Here is a 23,188-nt window from a genome sequence, read left to right as displayed (position 1 = left end):
AGATTCCAATGAAATATTTTAAGTGCTTTGTAAACTCTAAAAGGCTACATAAATGTCAGTTACTATTGATGATGATGATGATGACAGGCAGCATGGCATACTGGACAGAAAGCTGGCCTTGAAGACAGGAAGACTCCACTTCAAAGACGTCCAAGTCCCACTTGTGACACATATATGTGTGGCACTGGGCAAGTCATTTAACCTTTTGGTGTATCAAGCAACTCTCTAAGATACTAAGTTACAGAAAAGTCTCAGATCTAAATTGGCAGAGAGTTTGCTACCAGTTCCTTAAACCAATGAAATCACGATTCAAAACTTGCAAATGTGTGTACTTGTGTATACATATACATTCACATAAATATATCACTCCTCCCCCAACCTCAAATACCTAAAAATGAATTAAATATTACAGCAGTGTTGATCAGCAGTGTAAATATCATCATGTAATATAGCAATTGAGTGAACTAATGAGAAAGGCATCATACCAGGTCATAATTTATACGCTCTTTGCCAGTCTAAACTCATGTGCACCAATACACCCCCCAATATGCCACCCAGCTTTATCAATGGTAAGAATATAATCCCAAATTAATAATGTGTCTGTTTTTCGGCTAACATTTTAACTGTCTTCTTTCGCATTACACCATCAGAATGCGATTTATTCCATTATATAGTATTGCTTTTTCTTTTTGTACCTTTTTCCTCAGAAAGGTAAGATTCTACCTGCCATGTGAAGATCAGTACCTTGTTAACAGCTCAATCAGTAGACTTTACTCTTTCTTTTAGAACTAGCCTTATTCCAGTCCCATTTAGCCCCAGGCCCCTGGACCCTAACTCAGCCACTCTAAGAAGTGCAAAAATGAGACATACTTAAATATTTGTCCCCTGTCCTGGAAAAAGGTATAGGAAAATCTACTTTATTTCCCTACAGCAATTATTCTGCTACTTGTTCAGGAGAAAATACCTTTTCTTTTTTGTTATGGGGGAACCCCCCCCCCCCACTGAATTAGATGATCTCTGAGTTCTCTTATAATCATGAAATTCTATGACTCTTGGACAAACAATAATTGATCCCCAACCATGTGAGAGTTGCTGTGGGGGATACATAGGTCATTGGAGCAAGAATCTTGACTCTGCTGCTAAATATCTATGAGACCTTGAGCAAATCACTTAATTTTCCTCACCTGTGAAGTGGTTATAATAATTCCTGCCAATTCAGAAGCTGTTATAAAAATAATAAAACTTCCTATTATACTTAAATTGTATATTCCCTGGGAGTAGAAACAGTGTCTTAAATCTCATGACACTCCTGCCCACCTACTCTGTGACAAGTAGCATAAGCCTAGCATAGCCCTAGGATCACTGTTGGTAGACAATAAATATCTGTTAAAGTGCTATAAGCGTCAAAAATATGACTATTATCAGCACCTGAAAAGAAAGCTGGTTGGCCATGTATATAGAAAATACTTCATAGGTACCCTTCAAATAATAAAAGAACCAAAGGAAGACTTTAATTGAATTGGGTTGCTCTTCTATACAGGACTTAAAAGAAAATGTGGCCAAGAATAGTCCAGGATGGGTTGTAGAAGCTTTATGATCTGTTAGTGGGAAACTTCCTACATTAGTGAAATTCCACAATTACAAAGTGGTCACTACTGTGATAAGTGTTGGGAAGATCTAGAGATAAATTAAACAGTCCTTTTCTTAGAGATCTTCCATATATGGAATGGAAGTCACTTGTACACAGAAAACTAAATATAAAACATACAAAATAAACACAAAGCATGTGGGGGAAATGCTAACAACAGGATGAAATCTGGAAAGACTTCCTGTAGGAGGTGGCACTTGAACTGAGTCTTGAAGAAAACAAAAGGTTCTAAGGGGCAGAGGTAAGGAGAGAGAGGATTTCAGTCACAAGGAATAATGTATATGAAAGCATGAATGAAGGAGACAAGCCTCTGTGAAAGGAACACCAAGAAAGTCAGTGTGGTTCAGACATTAATTATGTGATGGAGAACAATGTGACATCCATCTAGAAGCATAAATTAGAGTCAGATTGTGAAGGAATTTCTATATCAAACAGGAGAGATTGCTGGAGTAGAAGAGGACAGGATTGAGGAAAACAAGGTTTTATTTTGAGCATATGGAATTTGAGGGGCCTGTGGGTTTTCTAGATGGAATATATGGCAGATAATTGATAATGCAAGACTAGAGATTAGCACAGAGATGAGAGATGGGTATGTAGAGTTAGAAGTCATCTGCAGACATAGTACTTAAAGCACTAAGAGAGAGTTGAGACAGAGCCCTGGGGTACACCCACACAAAGGGGGTGGGAAATAAATGTGATAACTCAACATATTAAGGAATAGTCAGACAGGAAGGAGGAGAACCAGAAGAGAGCAGTGCCATGAAAATCCAGGTAAGAGAGGGAATCCAGGAGGAATCTTAAACGCCACAGTGAGGTCAAGAAGGATTAAGACTAAGAAAAAGTCATTGGGTTTAGCAATTAAGAGATTGCTAGTAACCTTGGAGAGAATAGTTTCAGTTAGAAACTACTTTAGTCGGAAGCCAGACTACAAGGAATTGAGAAGTAATTAAGACATGAGTAAATGTTGGTAATGAGTATAAACAGCTTTTTCTAAGAATTTTGTTTTGAAAGAGAGTCAAAGAGTCAGATGATGGCTTGAAGAAACCACATCTTACTAGTGATACCATAGAATATTGTCAATTATCACAAGGAGTATTGTGAAATTCTAAAAAAAAAAATCTCAAAAATAATTTAAATTGGGGTGGCTAGGTGGTGCAGTGAATAAAGCACCAGCCCTAGAGTCAGGAGGACGAGTTCAAATTCTGCCTCAGACACGTAACACAAAAACTAGCTGTGTGACCTTGGGCAAGTCACTTAACCCCAATTGCCCTGCCTTCCCCCCTCCAAAAAGCAAAATAAACCAAAAATAAATTAAATTAATAATTATTTATTGACTTAAACTGATGAATTGTTATTTTTTGCCACAATTAAAAAATAAACATTTGCTATACTGCATATAAGAGTGGAATGTCCCATCTCTTCAAATACTGAAAAATAACCCATGGTTACCAGATTAGATAAACCAAACATAGGAATGCATAGGAACCAACCTAAACTTAATTGCAATTAACAATGAGGTGTACAATCAAGAGTTCATTATATAGAAAATGCCTTCCTTGTTTCAGAACACAAGACATAGCATTATCATACATACCCAGCATCTGAAAAGAAGGCAATAACTCACTAGACATGGTTGGGTCCCTATCTGCTAACTTCTACACCTCTTTGAGAATTCCTATACTACATGACTTCACTTCACTATGCAGATCTTTTCAATGTCATAAAACTTCCTAATATTCCCCTATGTTCTATGCCTACATTCCTTTTGTCACTAAAAGCTCATGAGGGCAGGTTGCAAACCTAGATGATGACTAGAAGGCTGGTGGTGGCACAGTAAGAGGAAAATCTAGAAGATGAGTGGGTTTGGGATGAAAGATTGTGTTCTGTTTTGGATATGTTGGAACCTTTGTCTTACTCATGCGTAGACCTATATTTTCCTATCACTTCAATCAAAAATGAGCCAAACATTTAACACCACATGCTAAATCCTGGGGATACAAAAGCAAAAATCAAAGTCACTGTATGTGAAATGCATCAATTTAGATGGATGAGGTCTTATAGATTTGGAAGATCCCTGCAATAATACAGACCCCAAACCATCAATACTTTCCTGTCCTGTGGGACTTATAGTCACATTCTCCTGTAACTTTGATGGTGAGGATCCACAAAATATGATGGGGGCTTTCCCCATTGTCCCTTGACTTCATAAAAGTAGCAGTGAAGTACTTTGGCCAACCACTTGTTTTCCCTGACCATTACCATGAGAACAGCCCATCTTCTCTTCCTGTATATAATTTTTTTTTAAAGCAATTGGGGTTAAGTAACTTGCTCAAGGTTAGATGGCCAGTTATTTTGTGTGGGTGCCAAGTCTCTGAGGCTGGAACCGATCCCTGGTCTCCCGATGCCGGGGCCAGCGCTCTTACTCACTGCGCCACCTGGCCGCCCCCTATATATAATTTCTTGATGACATTTTTGACACTTAATATTCTTGGGAGTTCTTCACATGGTGCAGCATGCTCATACCCATTAGCTTCTTTCTGACAGTCCTTCAATGACCATTGTATTCCATGTCATATATATGGCAAGCAATATACAAAAGACATATAAAGTTTAAAGCATTCATTCACTGAACATTTATTGAATATTTATGTGGAGGAAAGACTACTGCAACAAAAACTATCAGGCTAATAAGTAAGAGATAAGCTGCAGATCTACACTGGTGAAAGGATTTCTCATATAAATAAATTTCTCATATAAATAAAAGGTTTCTCCCCCTCCCCAAAATATATCTGTCAGGTACTTGTTCCTTGTCCCCAACCTCTTGCTTCTTTTCACTTATCCAAATTTCCACTATTTTTCAAGGCCAAACTCAAATCCCACCCCTCCATAAAATTTTCTCTGACTATTTCCCATCTATACTAATGTCTTTCTATGATCTGCAACAATCATCTAGATCTTCTCATATGTAGGCATGTTAGTTACCTTTCCTGGTTATATAGGTTTTTTTCCCTCTCCTTACCTGAGGACAAAAATTATATATACTAGCTTTCTATTTCTCCAGAGACTTCTGTACCATCTAGTGAAGCCCATATAGTAAGCACTCAATAATAAAACCCCCTTACATTTGAATAGCATTTTCCACTTGAAGATACGTTAATATCCCAAGTCCCATTTGATCCTTACAGCCAGTGTGACACTGGACAAGTCACTTAATGGAAGGAGAAAGGAGTAAGCATTTACTAAGAACCTCCAATATCCCAGCAGTGTGCTAAGTGCTTTACAAATATTATTTCATTTGATCCTAAGGTTATCTCTGGAAGGTAGATACTAGTATGACCCTCATTTTACAGTGGAAAAAACTGAGGCAGACAGTGGATTTACTCAGGTCAGACAGTTAGTGTGTAAGGCCAAATTGGAACTTAGACCTTAATGACTCCAGGTCTAGCACTTAGCTACATTTCCACCTATCTTCTAGGCATTACTTAACCTCTAGAGACCTCAAGTTTCTTCATCTGTAAAATAATGGGGTTAGACTAGATGATCTCTAAGACCTCTTTCAGCTCTAAATACTAGGCCAGGGGTGGGGAACCTTTGGCCTTGAGGCCACATTCGGTCTGAGTCCAAGTTTTACAGAACAAATCCTTTTATTAAAGGGATTTGTTCTGTGAAGTTGGGATTCAGTTAAAGGGCTCCACTTGAGGACCTAGAGGGCCATATGTGGCCTCAAGGCTGTAGGTTCCCCACCCCTGGCCTAGGCTCTTTTGACCCAAAGAACCCTGGTGAAGTTCATTGGACAAGTATTATTATTATTGTGCCTATTTTATAGATAGGAAACTGAAGCTTAAGGGAGGAAATTTTGCTTTATTACACTTTGCCAGGACTTGAATTTTGATGATGGACACGTGGGACATAAAGGATGAATTGGGTACATTCCTCACCTTTCCTAGCATTCTTTCAACAAATTGGTCATGAAGGAGAGTGAAGACCTTCTCCAGCTTCATCAAGCTAGGTAATTTCTCAGTTCTTGAGCATGATCCTATTAGAGTAGTTTGTATACACTTTTCCTCCCCAGAGATCAAGATGCTTCCCCTCCCCAGTACACACATTCATTCATCCATGTCATGCTTCTACATGAAGCTGGGTATTTCTGCTAATATCAAGTTAAACCACTGCAGGCTTCTTCAGCAGCTTCACCTCACTTCAGATTTTTTTTTCTTTTCTGTAGTAACATGTTGCTTTAAGAGAAGCTTACAGAGTAGTTCATTTTGGTCCTGATTCCTTCAGATCATACCTATATGTTTAGATGCTCAGATCTCTTTCAGGCCAGGATCACTTGGTGGATTTTAACATGGTCTGTGAACAAGGTACAAATAGAAAGCTTGGGTTTGTATGTTAAAATTAAAGGTGGATTCAGGACTAAATAACTATACTTATTATACTCAGGAAGTTAAGAACAAGAAAGTAGCAGGAACTCAATGATCTGCTATTGCAACTGACTTGCCAGATGTTGGTACCTTTCATATTTCCTATATGTGCCTGTAACTACAATTTGACTTTCCTACAAAATCAAATTCTTCAAAGACCAAACAAAAGTCCTGTTCAGAAACTGCTTTCCCAACATTTTAAGCAATGTGCTATTCTAAACACACCACTTTTTGGGTCTCTTCAACCAAACTTAACAAATTTTGCAGTCTCTCATGTTCTAAGTCCTCTGAGGCTCTAGGTCTAGAGTATAAAAACATACTATTAAGTGCTAGGAACAAGGTAAATAATGTATCATGTCACAGCAGTCTATGTGATAGATTGCTAAATGTTTCCACAAATTTAAAAAACAAATTAGTAAGAAATATTGTACACAATGAGTTAAAAAAAATCAATTCTATTATCACTGCTTTCATCATATGGCACTTCAGAATTGACTTTCTAACAAGGTTTTCCTCACAATAAGCCTGAGAAGTAGGTAGGATAAATATTCTTCTCACTATTTAACAGCAGAGGAACCTAAAGCTGCTCATAAGAGTTAGTTAGGTAAACTCCATGATAACTGAGACAGTCTTAGCCAAACTGTATCTCTCCCATTCCATGGTGTAAAATTCTAAACAGTGTGGGGCTCTAGTGTGCTAGAAAAAGAACTGGACTTGGAATCAGGAAAGACTTGGGTTCCAATGCCATTCCTGGCACATATTTACTGGTGTAACTACAGTTAATCAATCAAGAAGCATTTATTATGCACCCCTAATATGTGCCAGGCACTGTGCTAATCATTGAGGACACAAAGAAAGGGGAAAAAAATAGTCCCTGATCTCAAGAAGCCCACAATCTAATGGGAGAGAAGACATACAAGACAACTATATACAAAGAAGTGTGTATGTACATAAATAAGTTGGAGGTCATCTTGGGGGAAGGTACTAAGATTAAAAGAACTGGAGAAAAGCTTCTTGTTGAAATATCTAGTTTAGTTCAAAGGAAGCCATAGGCAAATAACAAAACTCTCTGATCCTCAATTTCCTCCAAATTATAAGAGGAGATGATATTGTAGCTATATCACCAGGTTGGTGTGAGGAACAATTAAAATATTCCAAGTGCTTTGTAAAAATTGCTGTCCCAAGCCTTCCCCAAGACCATACAATAGCAGAAGCTAGACTTGGACTCATATCTCCTTACTCACACTCTAGTTTTTTTTTTTTTTAACACTCTCCCTTCTCCCCACAGGTAAGCAGAAATTATGAAGCAAGCATTCAGTTTCAAGACCAATATATTACCATTGCTAAGATGGTGAAGCTGCAAAGAGGAATGGTACTAACATTGCAATATTTTCTTTTTGTTTTTTGCCCCAACATCACATTTACAGAATACATTCAACAACGGTTAGAAATGAAATAATTAATAACATCATTTTTTTTTCTGAATTGTAATTCCTGTCAAATAACCATAAAAAGTTAAAATTTTGAGAAATAAATTTTATTTTAAAGACATTTAAAAGGATTACAAAATCTAGTTTAATTCCACTCCATGAAATAATGCTAAACTTGGAACCAAAATTCGGAAAGTTTTTGTTAAATGAGGTAGGAAACTGAATGTAATAAAACAATTTAAGATAGAAATATGCATTGGTGATGCATTTACAAACACATATACACAAGGCTGTATGCTACGTTTATCACAGGTTTTCTTTGTAGGAAGTTCCAAGATTTGAAATACATCCCTTTCTCAGCCTCAAGTTTTTGTGGCTGAGAATTTCAGCCAAGCATTTCAACTCGAGGTTGATGAGTTTGGGGGAGATAAAGTTCGATCTTGCCTCCCCACACGCCTGCACTGATATCTTTGCGCTCCGAGGAGAAGTTACAAGGAAAAATGATAAAGTATTACCTCCATACCTCCCTCTCTTCCTCCCTTCCTCCCTCCATCCACCCACCTATCTGTTTCAGGGAAGTAACTGAGTTGGACAGTCAGCCTACCAGCTAGCTGAGCTACCCGTCCAAATTGCTCAACTGGAGGGGGAGGATCCGTTGCTCGGGGCCGTCTGTAGGCTGCAGAAATGGTTGGCTTGCCTTGGCTAGAAGACTCTGAGGAGCAGCTCGCTGGCTGCTCTCTTAACACAGACACCTTTTCGCATTCGCCATTATAACTGACAAATAGCTTGGGGTCTTGGTTCGGAAACGAGGTTTTTATTTCCCTGACAGAGTCCCCATCCCCATCCTGGAAGGGTTAAGGGTCTGCTGCCAGATTGTAGAACCCCAGACATCCTCTGGAGACGAGAGGGTAAACCCACTAGCATTATCTAATTTAAGGAAAACATCTCGGTGGACCAGAAGCGCTCAGCACCTTGCATCATTTACAAGGCTCTCGCAAGAAAGAGAACCTTGAGCTGCGACCGTCTTTGCCTCCGGCCAACTTCCCAACTGCACTGTTCACCCAGGGCTTCACGGAAGAACCTTGGACCCCCCCCAAAAAAAACAAAAACCTGCGACCTGCCCAATGTTAAAAAATTTTTTAATACCCCCCGCCCCATTTCCAGAAAAGCATGTCCCCCCCCGACTGGGATTTCCACCCCCCCATAGTGTATTTGCCTCAGACAGTATTAATCACACCTGCTAGTACTGACAGCGGCTTACAAAGCTGAGTTTCCAATGCATTCCCCCAGTTTAAAGGGAAGGAAAAGCAGGAAAACAAACTTGCCGGGGGATTGAGGCAGCTCTGCTTCTTTTCCACAAAGAAATGACAAGAATAGCAACAACGTTGTCCCCGTGCAGATACTGACACAGAGGCGTGTGTGCGTGCGCGCGTGTGTCTGTTCACATTACCCATTGCAATGCGTGACGCCTGCTTGCACATAACTGCAATAGTTGCCCAGCTGCAATAATCGGATGCAATAGTTGCCCGGCTGCAAAAATGGGGATGCAGGACCCGGCAGCAAGCCCCTGTCAGGATACAATGACTGGTTGCAATAGTTCCCAGGGTGGGTAGCCGGTCTGCACCGATCTGCACACCTTGCTTTGTTCCACCTCCTCCCTCTAGTTGTCCATCTTTTCAATCCTCGAAATTCACTAGTTCTCCCTCTCCTCTGCCATTGTACATTCATTAGCACCTCAAAATTAAGTCCCCCACCCCCACCAGGCTACGGGGGTTTTAGGGGGGGTGCTCCCCCTACCCCTTCAGGCGTTTACCTTCTGGATAGTTTGCTGAGTGACCTCCCCTTTGCCTCTAGGACGGGCAGATGCAAAGGCCACCGACATGTTTCTCTCCGCGGGTCTCAATCTTTAATCATTGGGGTTTATTATCTGGCTCCTCTCCCTGTCCAAAGGTTTCTCATTCTCCGCAGTCAATGGGGGGGTGGGAGGTGGGGGAGGGCACATTAAGGGGAGATAAGGAAGTGGACTCGCCCATTCTCCGGTTCAGACTCACCCTCCAACCACAACAAACGTGGCGGATGCCACCCATGAAGTTTATTAAACTGAGTAAGGTCTCCGTTACCGTGACCTAGAAGTAGAAGAACTGCTCATGAAGGCCCCAGAGCCACAGGGTGCTCCCCTCCCTCTGGACGGTCAGTAGTACGTTCCAGATCCCGTCGCTGGCGCACGGCCCCTTACGCTCTCGGGCTGCCTTACGCCAAGTGCGTACGGAAAGGCCAGCTGGGGCAAGTGGGACTCGGCGGGGGCGCCAGGCGCAGACGCCGCTGTGAATCGTGAGAGCCGCAAGCGCTGCGCCTCGCGATGAGTGTGCGCTTTTGAGTCTCTCTTCGGGTGGCGTTAGGTTGGAAGCTCAGAGCCGGGAGGGCGGTTGGTGGCCGTTGGCTGTCGGCTGTCTGTAGTAGTCTTCTCACCACCACCTCCAACCCGAGACAGGCCCCAGCGGCCCCTTCCTCCCCCTCCCTTCCTCCCTCCCTCCTTTCCCTCCCTCCTCCGGAGCCGGCGGCGCCCGCCTCCCCTAGGGAGATGAGTTACGATCGGGCCATCACGGTCTTCTCCCCGGACGGGCACCTCTTCCAAGTGGAATACGCGCAGGAAGCGGTGAAAAAGGGCTCGACCGCGGTGAGGAGCTGGAGCAGGCCGGGGCCGCGGGGACGCCGGGGGCCGGGGGAGAAGGACGGGAGAGGAAGGCGGGTGGCTGGCGAGGCGAGGGCGAGGGAAGGGAGACGGCGGCTGCGGATGTGAGCCAAGCCCAGGCCCAGGCTGACCGTCCAGCGCCTCGTGCCTAACGAGCCTAGTGACCGCCGGGTGGCTTGCTCGGGGATCTGGTGTCTGGGAACAGTGCTGCACATGGCCGCTGGTGGGGCTGGGCCGGGCCCCAGGCTCCGGGCCTCAGGCCTCAGGCCCGAGGCTGGACGAGCCTTTCAGAAACCAGCCCGAAGGAGGCCGGTTCTTGCGGGGCCACTGCCACCGGAGGTTTTAATGGTATTTTTCTTTAAGGAAAGGGGCACGTGTTATGGGCCTTTAGGGGGTGAGCGGGGCTCTAGGTTGTGTTTGGCCGCGGCAGGTGAGGTAGGCCTCGGCTGGTGGACTGAGCACGGCCTCCGAGAAGGCTGCCTGGGGGACCCCGAGGCTTTGCTGAGTCAATCGTGAGAATCGCCGGGAGTGGGGAAAACCCAGCTAAATATAGTGATGACTCTGATAAGTGGATTTTTATAAGAGAAGCATTACCAGGCTATTGCCACAAGACAAAGAATCCCACAAACCCGGAATTGCCCTCAGAAATACCTTTAAAAGTCATTAAAGTACATTTCTGTATGTATGTTTTATGAGATGCCTAACTGGAGTCTCCTTCTAGATGTACTTTGAAACTAATTGTGACACCCCACCCCCCCAATTTAATGTTTGTGTGTGTGTGTGTGTGTGTGTGTGTGTGTGTGTGTGTAGAGAGTTTTAAGTTCACGTGATTTATGGGAACTGAAAGAGAAAATAGATACGTAGTTTGCCAAAGGCCGCTGGAAGAGATGTAGAAATGTAAAATTCTGTCAACTAGTTAAGTTCTGGGATGCCTGATTTATCTCCCACTTTGGGATATTAATGTTGTTTATTCCATTACTTAATGGTTGAGAATGGAAGCTGTCATTTTTGCTAGTAAGAGGGAAACTTTATTTTCATTTTTTAAAAACACTAAATCTCCAGGCTGGCACTGAAGATACAATGAAAAGTCTCATCTGCTACCCTGAAGCAGCTTACCACTTAAGAAGGGAAATATAAGTATCTTGTTATTGAAAGTGTTTCCGTCTTAATTCTAACCTACACAGTTCCTATGCCGAGGTACTGAGAGTTCTCCTTTGTGTCAAAGTGTGAGTGTTGCTTTGTTGTAGGTTGGATTTTCATAAGCTCTGTTTCGAAACACCACTATGGAATTGCTTTAGGATATGGGGAAATTTTCTTGATGTTGATCAGTTAAGGGAAAGAAAGAACTAAGTCTACTTAGTGGTCTACTGTGGTTTACTGACTTTTAAAATCCAATTTCCTAAAAAGTCTGAACACTGAAAATTGACTTCGTTTTAGTTGGAGGCATAAACGAGGAATTCTAATTGAAAATGGAATAATTGGGAGCAATTGGGAAAACAAGACCAAATAAATTTGCTTTCATTTTTATGGTCTTTCCTAGTCATTTGGCTTAGATAACTGGACTACTGTCCTGATATTTAAGGATTAGTGAACTTTGTTTTAAAAACCTGCTGGTAATTGTCTTCCATGGTGCTTTAGAAGGGGAATTAAAAGAACTGAAGAAAAATGATTGTGAAATCTTACGGTTATCTTTCCTTTTATCTATTCTCAGTATTCTCAAAGGCATGTTAACAGCTTTTCCAAAGCATTAGTCTGAGATTGACTAAACTTGGCATCTTGGTTGGTTTCATTTTTTGCACTTGAGACTGGAAAAGCTTAGTTCCAAATGAACAGTTGTGTGGAAGTTGCTGGGCCTTGATGGTACAAAGAGGGAAGCTAGCATTGACCCAATCTTGGAATCAATCAGGCAGTTCAAGACCAACATTCTGACTTAGTTGTGGCTTTTTTCCCCCCCTAAATCAGGTGAGTTAGATGTACCCAAGATAGTCAGCCCTTGAAATTAACTAATTTCCCCTTTACCAGGGAAAGCAGTTATAGTCAGACACAGATGAATATAAAGCAAAGAGTGGCATTGATATAGTACAGTTTATATATATATATATATATATATATAATACAGTTCACAGAACCGGCTTTGGGACTAATATTCATTCTTGGGTTTGACTTTTCTGCCATAATAAGCCCTTTACTGAATGCTTAGTGTCAGGTTGGCCTGTCAGCTATAATTCATTTTGTACCTAATCATGTGTCTCGTTTTGGCCAATGAAATTTTGTACTATAACTACATTAGTACCATTTTTTGAGATGAGATTCATTAAGTCTAAAATCCTTTTTCATTTTCAGTGTTCCTAAAATTGATGCTTTTCTTCAATTAGGGTTTTGTAGTAGTTCATGAGGGCAAGGTGGAGAGAGGTAGGAATGATTTTGAAAGGTAGGAATTTTCAACTTCAGAGATTAACATTCTTATCTTTGATATATAAGATATACAAAATATACTATTTTAAAACAGAAAATAATTTTTACTTTCAGAACTCAATTTTACCTTTTCCTCAGTCTATTTACCTGGGTAATGGACCCGTTTTTATTTATCTTTATGTTTTGGATTTGGGGTAATTTTCCCAGTTTTCAGTGGTTGATGGAAGTGTTGGTTAAAAACTCCAATATCTTTACTGGTACAAATGTAAAAAGGAAACATTTGATCACTACATAAAATGTTAATAATTAAATAATACAAAGAGCTTTTTTACATGAGACAGTTCCCTTGGAGAAAATAATGCAGTGTGTAAAACTAAAGTAGTCACCGGCCCTAAAATCAGGAGGACCTGAGTTCAAATCTGGCCTCAGACACTTAACACAAAAAAAACTAGCTGTGGGACCTTGGGGAAGTCACTTAACCCCAATTGCCCTACCTTCCCCCTCCAAAAAGCAACCCCCCCCCAAAAAAAAAAAAACCAACTAAAGTAGTACAGATAGGGTAAAGCATCTCAACATCACTTCTTTCTCTAATTATGTGTGAAGAAACTTAGGGAATTATCCTTTAGTAAGTAAAGTATTAGGTAGTTCCAGTCATTAGCATAGAAGATATTAATATTTGGTTAAGTTTTATAAATAGGACCCTTTGGATGAGAAGCAGTTGAACTAAAGAAACCTGTGTTTTATAAACCTGATAACAGGAGGTAGTGGTGGTAGTAGTAGTGGTGCTAGTGGTGTTAGAGTGGAGAGGATTTCTGTTTGACAAAAGCCAGCTGAGGGGCGGCCAGGTAGCACACTGAGTAAGAGCACCGACCCCAGTGTTGGAATGACCTGGGGATGGAATCCGGGCTTAGATACTTAGCACCACACCCAGAAATAACTGGCCGTGTAACCTTGAGCAAGTTACTTAACCCCTATTGCTTAAAAAAAAAAAAAAGCAGCTGAAAAATTGGAAGGCAGTTTGGTAGAAATTAGGTAAAGATCAACAGCTGACTATAAGAGTCAAATAGATCTGCAACCTGAATATTAAATATCACACCCTTGCAAAATCAGGAGATAACTTGATCAGGTTTTTTTTTTTTTACAGCTGTGGATAGGGAAAAAATTTTATACAAAAACAAGGGAATAGAAATGATTACAAAAGATAAAATAATTAATTTTGATTACATGAAATTGAAAAGCTTTTTCAATCAAAATCAGTACAACTAAGATAAGTTGTCAGTTGGGGGAAATCTTTGTAACAAACATCTTTGGCCTGATATCCCAAGATATATAAGCAATTAACATAAATATATAACAGTTTTTCAGAGGATAAATGGTCAAAGAATATGAACAAGCAGTTCTTAAAAGAATTGCAAACTTAACCATATAAAAGATTGCTTCAAATCACTGTAAAAGAAATGCAGATCAAAACAATGATTGAAGTTTCAGAACTTACACCCATAAAATTGGCAAAGATGATGAAAGATGGGAATAATCAATGTTGGAAGGGTTATAGAAAAATGGGCATATTAATTTTTGGTTGGTGTAACTGTTAATTGGTGCAAGCAATATGTAATGAAATTTGGAATTATGTGAAGAAAGTGACTAAATTGTCCAGGCCCATTGATTCCAATGTTGGGCACCTACCCCAAGGAGGTCAAAGATAGAAAGGTCTATATTCTCCAAAATATCTATAGCAACACTTTTTGTAATATTAAAGAACAGGAAACAAAGAAATAAACATTGATTGGGGAATGGCTAAATAAATGATGGTACATGAATATAATAGCATAAACTGTGCTATATGAAATAATTAATATGAAGAATATAATAGCAAGGCATAGGAAGATACACAAATCAATAATAAGTGGAACTAAGGAAAGCAAATACACAAAGACTACAACGTGTAAATAGAACAACAGTAACAAAAACAAATAGACCAAATAAAACAAATGATGCCTGCCTTAGTGTCAAATAGTCAATTTGCCTAAGATGGGGAAAGAAGTTAAAATAGCAGGAGGGTAGTAATAAGGTAGTGAGGGCCTTGTGGATGTATTTATATGCCCAAGGAAGGTAGCCATCTGAGGGCATGCCCTGTATTGATATCTGGGTTTTAGATCAGCATTGGGCATGACAGCCTGATACCATTTTTATCAGACTTGTTGAATTTATTGAAGGTTGGTGTACGAGGAAAAGATATTGTTGTTCTTGGTGTAGAGAAGAAATCAGTGGCTAAACTACAAGATGAAAGGACCGTGCGGAAAATCTGTGCTTTGGATGACAATGTCTGCATGGCATTTGCAGGTATGGTTCTTATGAGACAATAAATTTTCTTGTTCTGTGGGTCCCTATATTTTTTTTTTAAAGACTTTGTGGTTAAATTGAGGATGACTTGCTTCAGTAGGACAAGCAAATTTGCTAATTGTGGAAAATAACATCTAAAGAAACATAGCTGTGGGTCTAAAGAGGAAAAAAAAAGCCTTGGCCATGTTTTAATTCAAGTGTGACTCTCATTCTAAGTCAGTAAACATTTATTATGCACTCATTATATACCAGGCGCTATGTACTGGGAAATACAAAGAAAACTCACTGTAATAAATAGCTGCTGTTGCCTTCCTTAGTAAAATATAAGCAGTACTATTTCTTTTGTACTAGATGAAATCATCTCTGGATATAAGGATGCTGTACCTTGCCTTTTATTTTCAGCTTTTTATAATCGCTTTTCTTTGGCAACTGTGTCATAAAACTATTTAAGAAGGAGGTCGGTCTTTCTAGAACATACTTATTGGGAGAATTGAGCTTTCATGTTAGTTATAGAGCTTGTTTTAATTTACTTTAAACAAATATAATGGATGAATATACACAAAATAGAAATGATTGGGATTATTTACTTAACAGCAGGGTTACTTTAATTAGAAAACTAACAGTACATTAAAGTATGCTGTAATGCACCAAAATGTGATTTAGGTAAGTGGCACAGTGGATAGAGTGTTGGACAGAAATGCCTGAGTTTGAATACTAGCAGTATGACCCTTAGGCAAGTCATTTAATCAGTTTGTGCCTCAGTTTCTCCATCTCTAAAACAGGGATGATGATAGAATCTACCTCACAAGGTAGCTGTAAAGATCAAATGAATTAATGAGTTTGTATTCTTCAAATCTTAAAATGTCATATACTATCATCTTTATTTAGCGTCATTATTATTAGAGGCAGGCAGCTAGTTGGGAAGCAGATAGAGTGCTGGATCTAGAGGCAGGAAGACTCATCTTCCTGAGTTCAAATCTGGCTTCAGATACTTAATAGCAGTGTAAGCTAGTCAGTGGACAAGTCACTTAATTTTGCCTCAGTTTCCTCATATGTAAAATGAGCTGGAAGAGGAAATAGCAAAACACTCCAGTCAGTATCTTTGCCAAGAATGAGTACATGAAGAATTGAACAGTTATTAGAGGGAGCTAGGTGGTACAGTGGATATCGCACTGGGCCTGGAATTAGGAAGACCTGAGTTCAAATTTGTGTAGCACAGTACCTGGCACACCATAGGCACTTAATAAATGTTTATTTATTGGTGGAATCCAGACTCAGAAGCTTATTAGCTGAGTGACCCCAGGTAAGTCACTTAACCTCTGTTTGCTTCAGTTTCCTCAACTATAACATGATAGCACCCACCTCCCAGAGTTGTGAGGATCAGATATAAAAGTGCTTAGTATAGTGCCTGGTACATAGGTGCTTAATAAATGCTTATTTCTTCCTTCCTGTTATTACCATACAAAAGAATATTTGTGATTGTGAACTCAGGTATACCTCTATGTGTAGTGCTGCTTTGCTTCTGTATATAGCTGAGTTCCTAGTGGAGGATGACATTAAGCTTGTAACTAGTCTTTCTGGGTGTTCCTTTAATCTGAATACTTAACCTCTAGAGGAAAGGGGCTGGGAATTAGCATTAGTTTCAGTAATTCTATGTGACTTTGATGCTAAGTTTGTGCAGCATTAGTTTGGCACAAGGATAACACAGAATCATGATTAAATTTTGTAAAAGATTAAACTTAAAGGTGAATTAAAAGCATTTTCTTGTTATTGAGGCAAATGAAAAATTCAGATCAAACTAAAATGTCTTTTTGCTGATTATAGGGCTCACTGCCGATGCTAGAATAGTTATAAATAGGGCTCGTGTGGAGTGCCAGAGTCATCGGCTCACTGTGGAGGATCCTGTCACGGTGGAATATATCACCCGTTACATCGCTAGTCTGAAGCAGGTTTGTTTACAAGTTCTACATTGACAGTGTTCTCTCTAATGATCACTTTATATGAGGATGTTGAACAAAAATTTTACTACTTTGTAAAGGAAAACAAAGGGTTTTTCCCCCTTTTGTTGCATGCTCCTTTTAATTATGTATGTCTAGTTCATTTGTTTTTTGTGTAGAGGGTCTTAAAGGACCTGGTGACTTTTCTCCTTAGAAAAGACAAAATTTTAAATGTCATGTATTTTTTAACTCAGGCTGAATCAGTTTTTCTGAAAACAAAAGTGTTTCCTTATGATCTTAATGCAGATGCTTTACCACTCAGAGGTAACTGAAAGCTTAGATACCATAATTTTAATCACTACTGTTTACCTCTGTGATGAAATATGATTGGCCCTTAAAGCTTCTTTCCTTGCACAAGAATCCTACCCCCTTCCTCTACCCCCCGCCATGGGTGACTGAGATAACAGATATGTCTTTTTAATAGGAATCCAGGTACTACAGTGAAGCTGAAAGATGAATAAACAGGGGAGAATGAGAGCTGAAGCAATCAGTTTACTTTGTCATCCTACTGCAAATTTCTAAAAATGGCCTTGACAATTCATAAAATCATCATTTCATCAAACTTCTTATAGTTAACAGCCCGTGTCTCAAATGTCCATTTTTACCGTTTTTTTCCCTTCTAGTTTTTGCTGGGTTCTTTTATGTTAATATGAAGGGAAGACAAAGCAAATGTGTTTTATCTTTCCTCCTAAACAGCGTTATACTCAGAGTAATGGGCGCAGACCTTTTGGCATCTCTGCCCTTATTGTAGGATTTGACTTTGATGGAACTCCCAGACTTTATCAGACAGATCCCTCTGGCACATACCATGCATGGAAGGTGAGTAATCAGCTGAAAGGAAAGATACAGAATAGTCTCCTGCAAAGCCTTATGAAAAGTGTTCTTTTTTCCTCAGTGTCATTTAAAACTGTTTCACCTCCATTTCTGAACCAGTAAATAAATGGTTAAAGAAAAACTAAAATGATCTACTTTATCATGAATGTCATAAACTTTTTTCTTTGTATTGTGAAAACTACATATCTAGATGATATGCCCAAAGTACCTCTAATGATATGGCAGTGAAAATTGTGAAAAAAAATGTAATTGACTGTGATACAGTTAACATAATGTATTAATGCTCATATGATCCTATGGCAGATTTTGAGCTGGAAGGGAGCTTAGGCAATAGTCTATCCAGCTCTCATCTTCTAGCTGAGGAAACTGGCAAAGAGAGGGTGAGTGTCTTGCCCTGAGTTACTTAGTGCATAAGTAGTAGAAAGTAGTAAGAAAGATAAACATTTTGCAATTTCATTTCTTCTTGTTTTTTAATAACCTGTGTCACTGCATTCTGGGCATGAGAAAGCTTTAGCTTTCTGTTTAAATGTTTAAACAACATTCTTTAAAGGAAAAAAATTAGGATTTCAGGTCTTAGAGATTCCTCCTATTGGAGGTTATTCCAGAAGTGCTGGCATGCCTTTAAGTTCCTTACTAGGTCACTGTTGATGGGTATTTCTACAAGTAACAATTGCTTCATATAATTTGATTTGGAGTAGGGTGGAAAAACATTTCCCCAAAACTTTCCACCAGTAAAGATGCTATTGCTCATCTGTGTGGTACCTTTGACAGGTGGAATGGGGTGCATCGTTAGCCCCTATGACTCATACTTGGACAAATTAAAATTTTAGCTTTTATTCTAGTCATTTGTAAGATAAAATTGTCCTGTCTTTTTTTTTTACTCATTAGACTTAAATCAGTTTTTTTATAAACAAATGTAATTTCCCTTTTATAGAAGTGCTTGCTATAGATTTTAAAAATTATATCAGTAAAATTACAACCCCCACTTGTACTGAGTTGAATTCCCCAAAGTATACAATCCCTGAAACAGCAAAATGAGATAATATTAAAAGTGATATCAACTGATATGTGCAATAATTTTCAACAGGTTTGTGCTTTCTAAGTTAATATAAAGTTAGTCAGTGGTTTTGATCTAGGTTTTGTTGTCATTGAGGTAATGTGATTTAGGGGCCTATTAGCCCTGGACTAAATGAGAAGATCCAAGTTTGAGTGACAACTTTGCCACTAGTTTTCTCTGTGACTTCGGTCAAGTCTTCTGTGGGCCTTAGTTTCCTCATTTGTGAAAGTAAGAGTGGGAGAGGGGAGGAGTGGGGTAAGACCCAAATCCAAATGTAGAGCAAAACAGATTAAAAATATCGGGAAGTATTTGACAAAATAAAAATACAATAGAACAAAGAGGATGTTAATTAATATGTGGTTTTCTAAATCAGTATGCAGCCTGCAGGCATCCTGATGTAGGATTTAGTTAGCCCTGTTTCTATTTGAGTTTTGACACCTTTGAATTAGATCATTTCTAAGGGCCCAGCAACATGATGATTCTCTATACGAAGATGACTCCCACCATCAGTAGAGCATGCTTTTTGATTCCAGCAAGTTAATTGCATTGCCATTTTTGCCTGGGTTCTTTTGTAACAAGAACATATCTGCATTTTAATTTAGATTAGTTTAGGGAATATGTGTTAGACAGGAATCTTAGAAATCTTATCCCTTTACAGAGGAAGAAACCAGACTAGTGACAAAGTGGTTTTACCTATATGACATAGAATAGACATATCTATTCACCCCTAGTTTGTTGCGGTTTCCTATTTATTGCACCTGGAGTAGAAGTATGTGTCCCTGAAACTAACTCACACAAGGATAAGCCCAAGATCTTAGCCAGCTGTACTTCCTTCTTTGGTTTTTAACTTCAACATGGTGAACAAGATGTGTCTCTTTCAGGCTAATGCTATTGGTAGAGGAGCCAAGTCAGTCCGTGAATTTTTGGAGAAGAACTATACTGATGAAGCCATTGAAACTGATGATTTGACCATCAAACTTGTCATCAAGGCCCTTTTGGAAGTGAGTATGACAGTGAAATGTTTCTCTTTGTTCTAACTTGCTTTAGAAAACTAGGCTGCTGTATTCCTGTGAGAAAAATCATTTAACAGTGACTACCAATCGTATGAGAATTTATAAGGATATGAGGCCATAACATTCCTTTCATTATTGCTTGTACATACTTTTCCACTATCTTACATGTAATATAGACAATTCTCCATTGGTGCTGGGATTAACATTTCCCTTTTGAAATGTCAACAGTTTCTTCTCAGCCTTTCTGCAGTTGCCTTTGGGTGAAGGTATTTCTTTGTTAATTTGCATCTCTAGCAGAAAAAGGAGTAGGAAAAACCGTTTTATTCCATATTAGCCAGTCTAGCACAGGAAGTTAAAATGCATTTAAGTAATATTTTATAAAATATGTGAATTTTGGTTATCTGTGTAACTGTTGCTTTGGGTCCTAGAAATACCTGTTTAGTTTACTTACACTTAAACACATTAAATAAGGGTTATCTAGACTTTTAATGTCATTGTGGGAGGAATAGAGAACCCAAGTGAGAATCTGTATTTGTGAAGGTGGGAGGGAGCAAAAATGTCCTTATACTCTTTTCTTTCTCCTTGTTCCCCTAATTCTTTCCATTCTTATTACAGGTGGTTCAGTCAGGGGGCAAAAACATTGAACTAGCTGTCATGAGGAGAGATCAGCCTCTTAAGGTAAATGCCAGAATTTCCTATTTCTTCTGTGGTCCATCTAAAATCTTCTGCTTACAAAAAGTTGGGGCTGCCTAACTTTAAATCAGGGGTTTGTTTTCTTGTCTGTTTGGCTCTGTTAGCCCTCCCTCTGGGCACTGTGTTTGTTGACTTAGTTGGCTAAATAGATAAGACTATTCCTGTCTATGCCAGTTGCTTTCACAAAACAGCTGGTGGAGAAAAAACCACAAAAGGTTGAAAAAGAAAAGTTGCCTACTCTACAATGCTTTATGGGGCTGGGCAGAGACCCTGACAGATTTAGATAAAAAGTAAAGACTTTCATCTATCTAACTGAAAATAGGCATGTTAAGGAATCAGGAAATGTGGATAATTTTGTAACAGTCATAAAATATTTGTGATTGCTGTTAAAAACACCAAAATATTTGCTAGTTAGGTAAGGCATGGTGGTGCCATGAAGGGTGTTGCTAGATTTGGAGTTTGTGTACCTAAGCTTGAATCTAGACTTTGTTAGTATCTTGACCTTAGGTTACTTAACCTGTCTGGTCTTTAATACAGTTCATACCTGAAGATCTAAGCTCCTATATAAAAAATAAATGTCCCCACTTTTAGTTTATTTTTAAAGGGACAGGCCTGAGAATCAAATCTGTCTTGCAAAACCAACAGTAGTTGGGGCAACATAGCACCTCAGGATTCCATTTCCAAATGAAAGGGGACAAATATTCTAAATTTGCTTCTCCATAGAAAATGGGGGAAAGGGATTTCTGGCCAAGATTGTGGGCTCAGGACTTCTTAGGCTACTAATTATGAATGGAATCTTTCTTTTGTTAGATTTTAAATCCTGAAGAAATTGAAAAGTACGTGGCAGAAATTGAAAAAGAAAAAGAAGAAAATGAAAAGAAGAAACAAAAGAAAACATCATGATGAATGAAATATCCAGTTGCTTTAGCTATTTGTTTTTAATCCATTCAAATCATGGTGATTCTACAAATGACAAGTAGGCAGCTCCAGTCCATTTATTCATATTGTACCTCCGAGTGACCTACAATAAACCTATGTATTTTTTAAGCCTCCCCTCCCCCAAACAGTGTTTATTATTTGGACTTACAAACAAAATGTTTACAGAAATGCAATTTTACCTCTGCAATTATATTATCTGGATCTTCATTCTTAGTACAGGTTTCCCTGATCATACAAGCCTTTGTCAGGCTGTACACTAGATTTTTTCCCTTTATGATATAAATATGTGGACTTAACTAGCAGCTCTCTTCTTTAGCACTTCTGACATCTATTCTAGTAGTCAGATTTGAAATTAAATTTTCTCTGAGATTATCCCACCTGATCTTAATGTGTCCCCATTTGAGTAGAGAACATGGGGTTGGGGGGAGCCCAGTCATAGAAAGTAGTTAAAGCTTCCTCACTTTGAATGCACCAGGGACACTTTTTGGAGTTACCATTGTTGAACATTTAAAACAAGGCATTTTTAACACATTTTCAAAAATGCATTTAACAATACAATTTATTGAGACCGTATTTATTGGAAGATGTTCAATTAATTTACCTACATATTCTTTCTAGTTCTCAAAACTATTCTTTTCTCCCACCTTATTAAAGGTAACTAGGAGTTTCTAGTTAGTCATTTTACAGAGAACAGAGGATAATGAACCAAGTGAGCATGACTGTTGCTTTATATTCTCTGTGCCTCAGGGCAGATTGGTTCACTTTTCTAGGCCTCCATCTGAAGATCTTGAGTCCTTTCTCCAAAATTCTCATCTATTAATGGATGGCAAAGGGGAGGGTTTTAAGTTGCTTTTGAAGGGTTCACAGCTTCCCTTCCTCCCATTCTATTCCCCAATTAGGAAAAAACAAAATTTTAAGCTTTTCTTTTACCACTGCTCACTAACTTAAAATATATCCCAAATTTGGCTCACTTTCTCAACCAATTCTGTTTTGTTAGAAGTGATAGCCTGACCGCCCAACATAGGTATAGCCAAAATTAGTCATGTTTAAAATTGAACAGCAACACTAGTCACAGGTGAGATTAAATATATTTGGTCTGCATTGGAGAAAAGTAGTCCCCATTCCTATAATTAAGTAAACTTGATTATCAGTTTGTATTCACTTGACCACAAGTACTACTGCAGAATTACAACTGGTTGTAATTTTATTACCAAGCATATGCAATGTGAAAATCAGTATCAGGCTTGGTCAAGTCTTCCTACTAATCATTATGTTTGGTTGAAAGAGAAAATATAGGAGCTATAAAAAAAACCAGAAGGGACAACTCAAAAATCTAGCAATGTATTTACATGATTTCATTGGTTTTGCTACAGTACCAAATAAACAGATTCAAATCCATCAGATTATAAAACATTTTTGTTGGCCTCCTCATTGCTCTAAGCCTCTCCCAGAGTGGGTGAAGGATCAGAGAGGTCCATCTTCGAGAAAAAATTTATAAAAATACAGTTAACAAGGGTATCCCAATTCAATGGGAATGGGGAAAGACAGTATAGTATGTACAGTTCCTTATAACTCATGCCTACATCCTTTAGGTCTATGCTAATTATGCCAAATTAATCACTAGAGTAATGTCTCAACTCTATGTCTACAATGCTAAGATTATATCTGCTTTTAACATTGTGATTTAATTGACCTCTGATAAG

The 23,188-nt window shown here is 39.0% G+C and overlaps 2 protein-coding genes and 1 long non-coding RNA gene across 5 annotated transcripts in view; 1 reads left to right on the top strand and 2 right to left on the bottom strand.

Moving 5' to 3' along the window:
• SS18L1 (SS18L1 subunit of BAF chromatin remodeling complex) overlaps window positions 1-9,483 on the bottom strand; it is a 259,676-nt gene extending 250,193 nt beyond the window's left edge. For both annotated transcript variants that reach the window (XR_011165339.1, XM_069072541.1), the window contains exon 1: window positions 9,316-9,483. Coding sequence is in view for 1 of the 2 variants with exons in the window: in XM_069072541.1 (XP_068928642.1) it covers window positions 9,316-9,384 (69 nt within the window). In the remaining variant the exon portion in view is untranslated. The remainder of the gene's footprint in view (window positions 1-9,315) is intronic.
• Window positions 9,484-9,775: 292 nt separating this feature from the next.
• Window positions 9,776-21,610, top strand: PSMA7 (proteasome 20S subunit alpha 7). Of its 2 annotated transcripts, XM_069072526.1 has the most exons (7): window positions 9,795-10,179; window positions 14,826-14,952; window positions 16,777-16,901; window positions 17,646-17,768; window positions 19,722-19,841; window positions 20,469-20,531; window positions 21,357-21,610. In XM_069072526.1, the coding sequence occupies exons 1-7, from the start codon at window positions 10,084-10,086 to the stop codon at window positions 21,447-21,449; spliced, it is 747 nt and encodes a 248-aa protein (XP_068928627.1). In that variant the 5' UTR covers window positions 9,795-10,083; the 3' UTR covers window positions 21,450-21,610. The 2 variants fall into 2 exon arrangements, with proteins under 2 accessions (XP_068928628.1, XP_068928627.1); XM_069072527.1 differs by lacking the exon at window positions 17,646-17,768 and having other exon boundaries at window positions 9,776-10,179.
• Window positions 21,611-21,816: 206 nt separating this feature from the next.
• Window positions 21,817-22,698, bottom strand: LOC138149480 (uncharacterized). Its single transcript, XR_011165337.1, has 2 exons — window positions 22,559-22,698; window positions 21,817-21,846 (listed from the first exon to the last, which is right to left on the bottom strand). It is a non-coding gene; the product is annotated as an uncharacterized lncRNA (long non-coding RNA).
• Between the last annotated feature and the right edge of the window lie 490 nt (window positions 22,699-23,188).

Source organism: Petaurus breviceps, unplaced genomic scaffold, assembly GCF_028583685.1.
Source record: "Petaurus breviceps papuanus isolate PSGF00001 unplaced genomic scaffold, PetGlider_PUasm1.0 90847, whole genome shotgun sequence".
NCBI classification, from domain to species: Eukaryota; Metazoa; Chordata; class Mammalia; order Diprotodontia; family Petauridae; genus Petaurus; species Petaurus breviceps.
The sequence above is the reverse complement of the archived record's forward strand: the minus strand, read 5'-3'. Positions and strand labels throughout refer to the sequence as shown.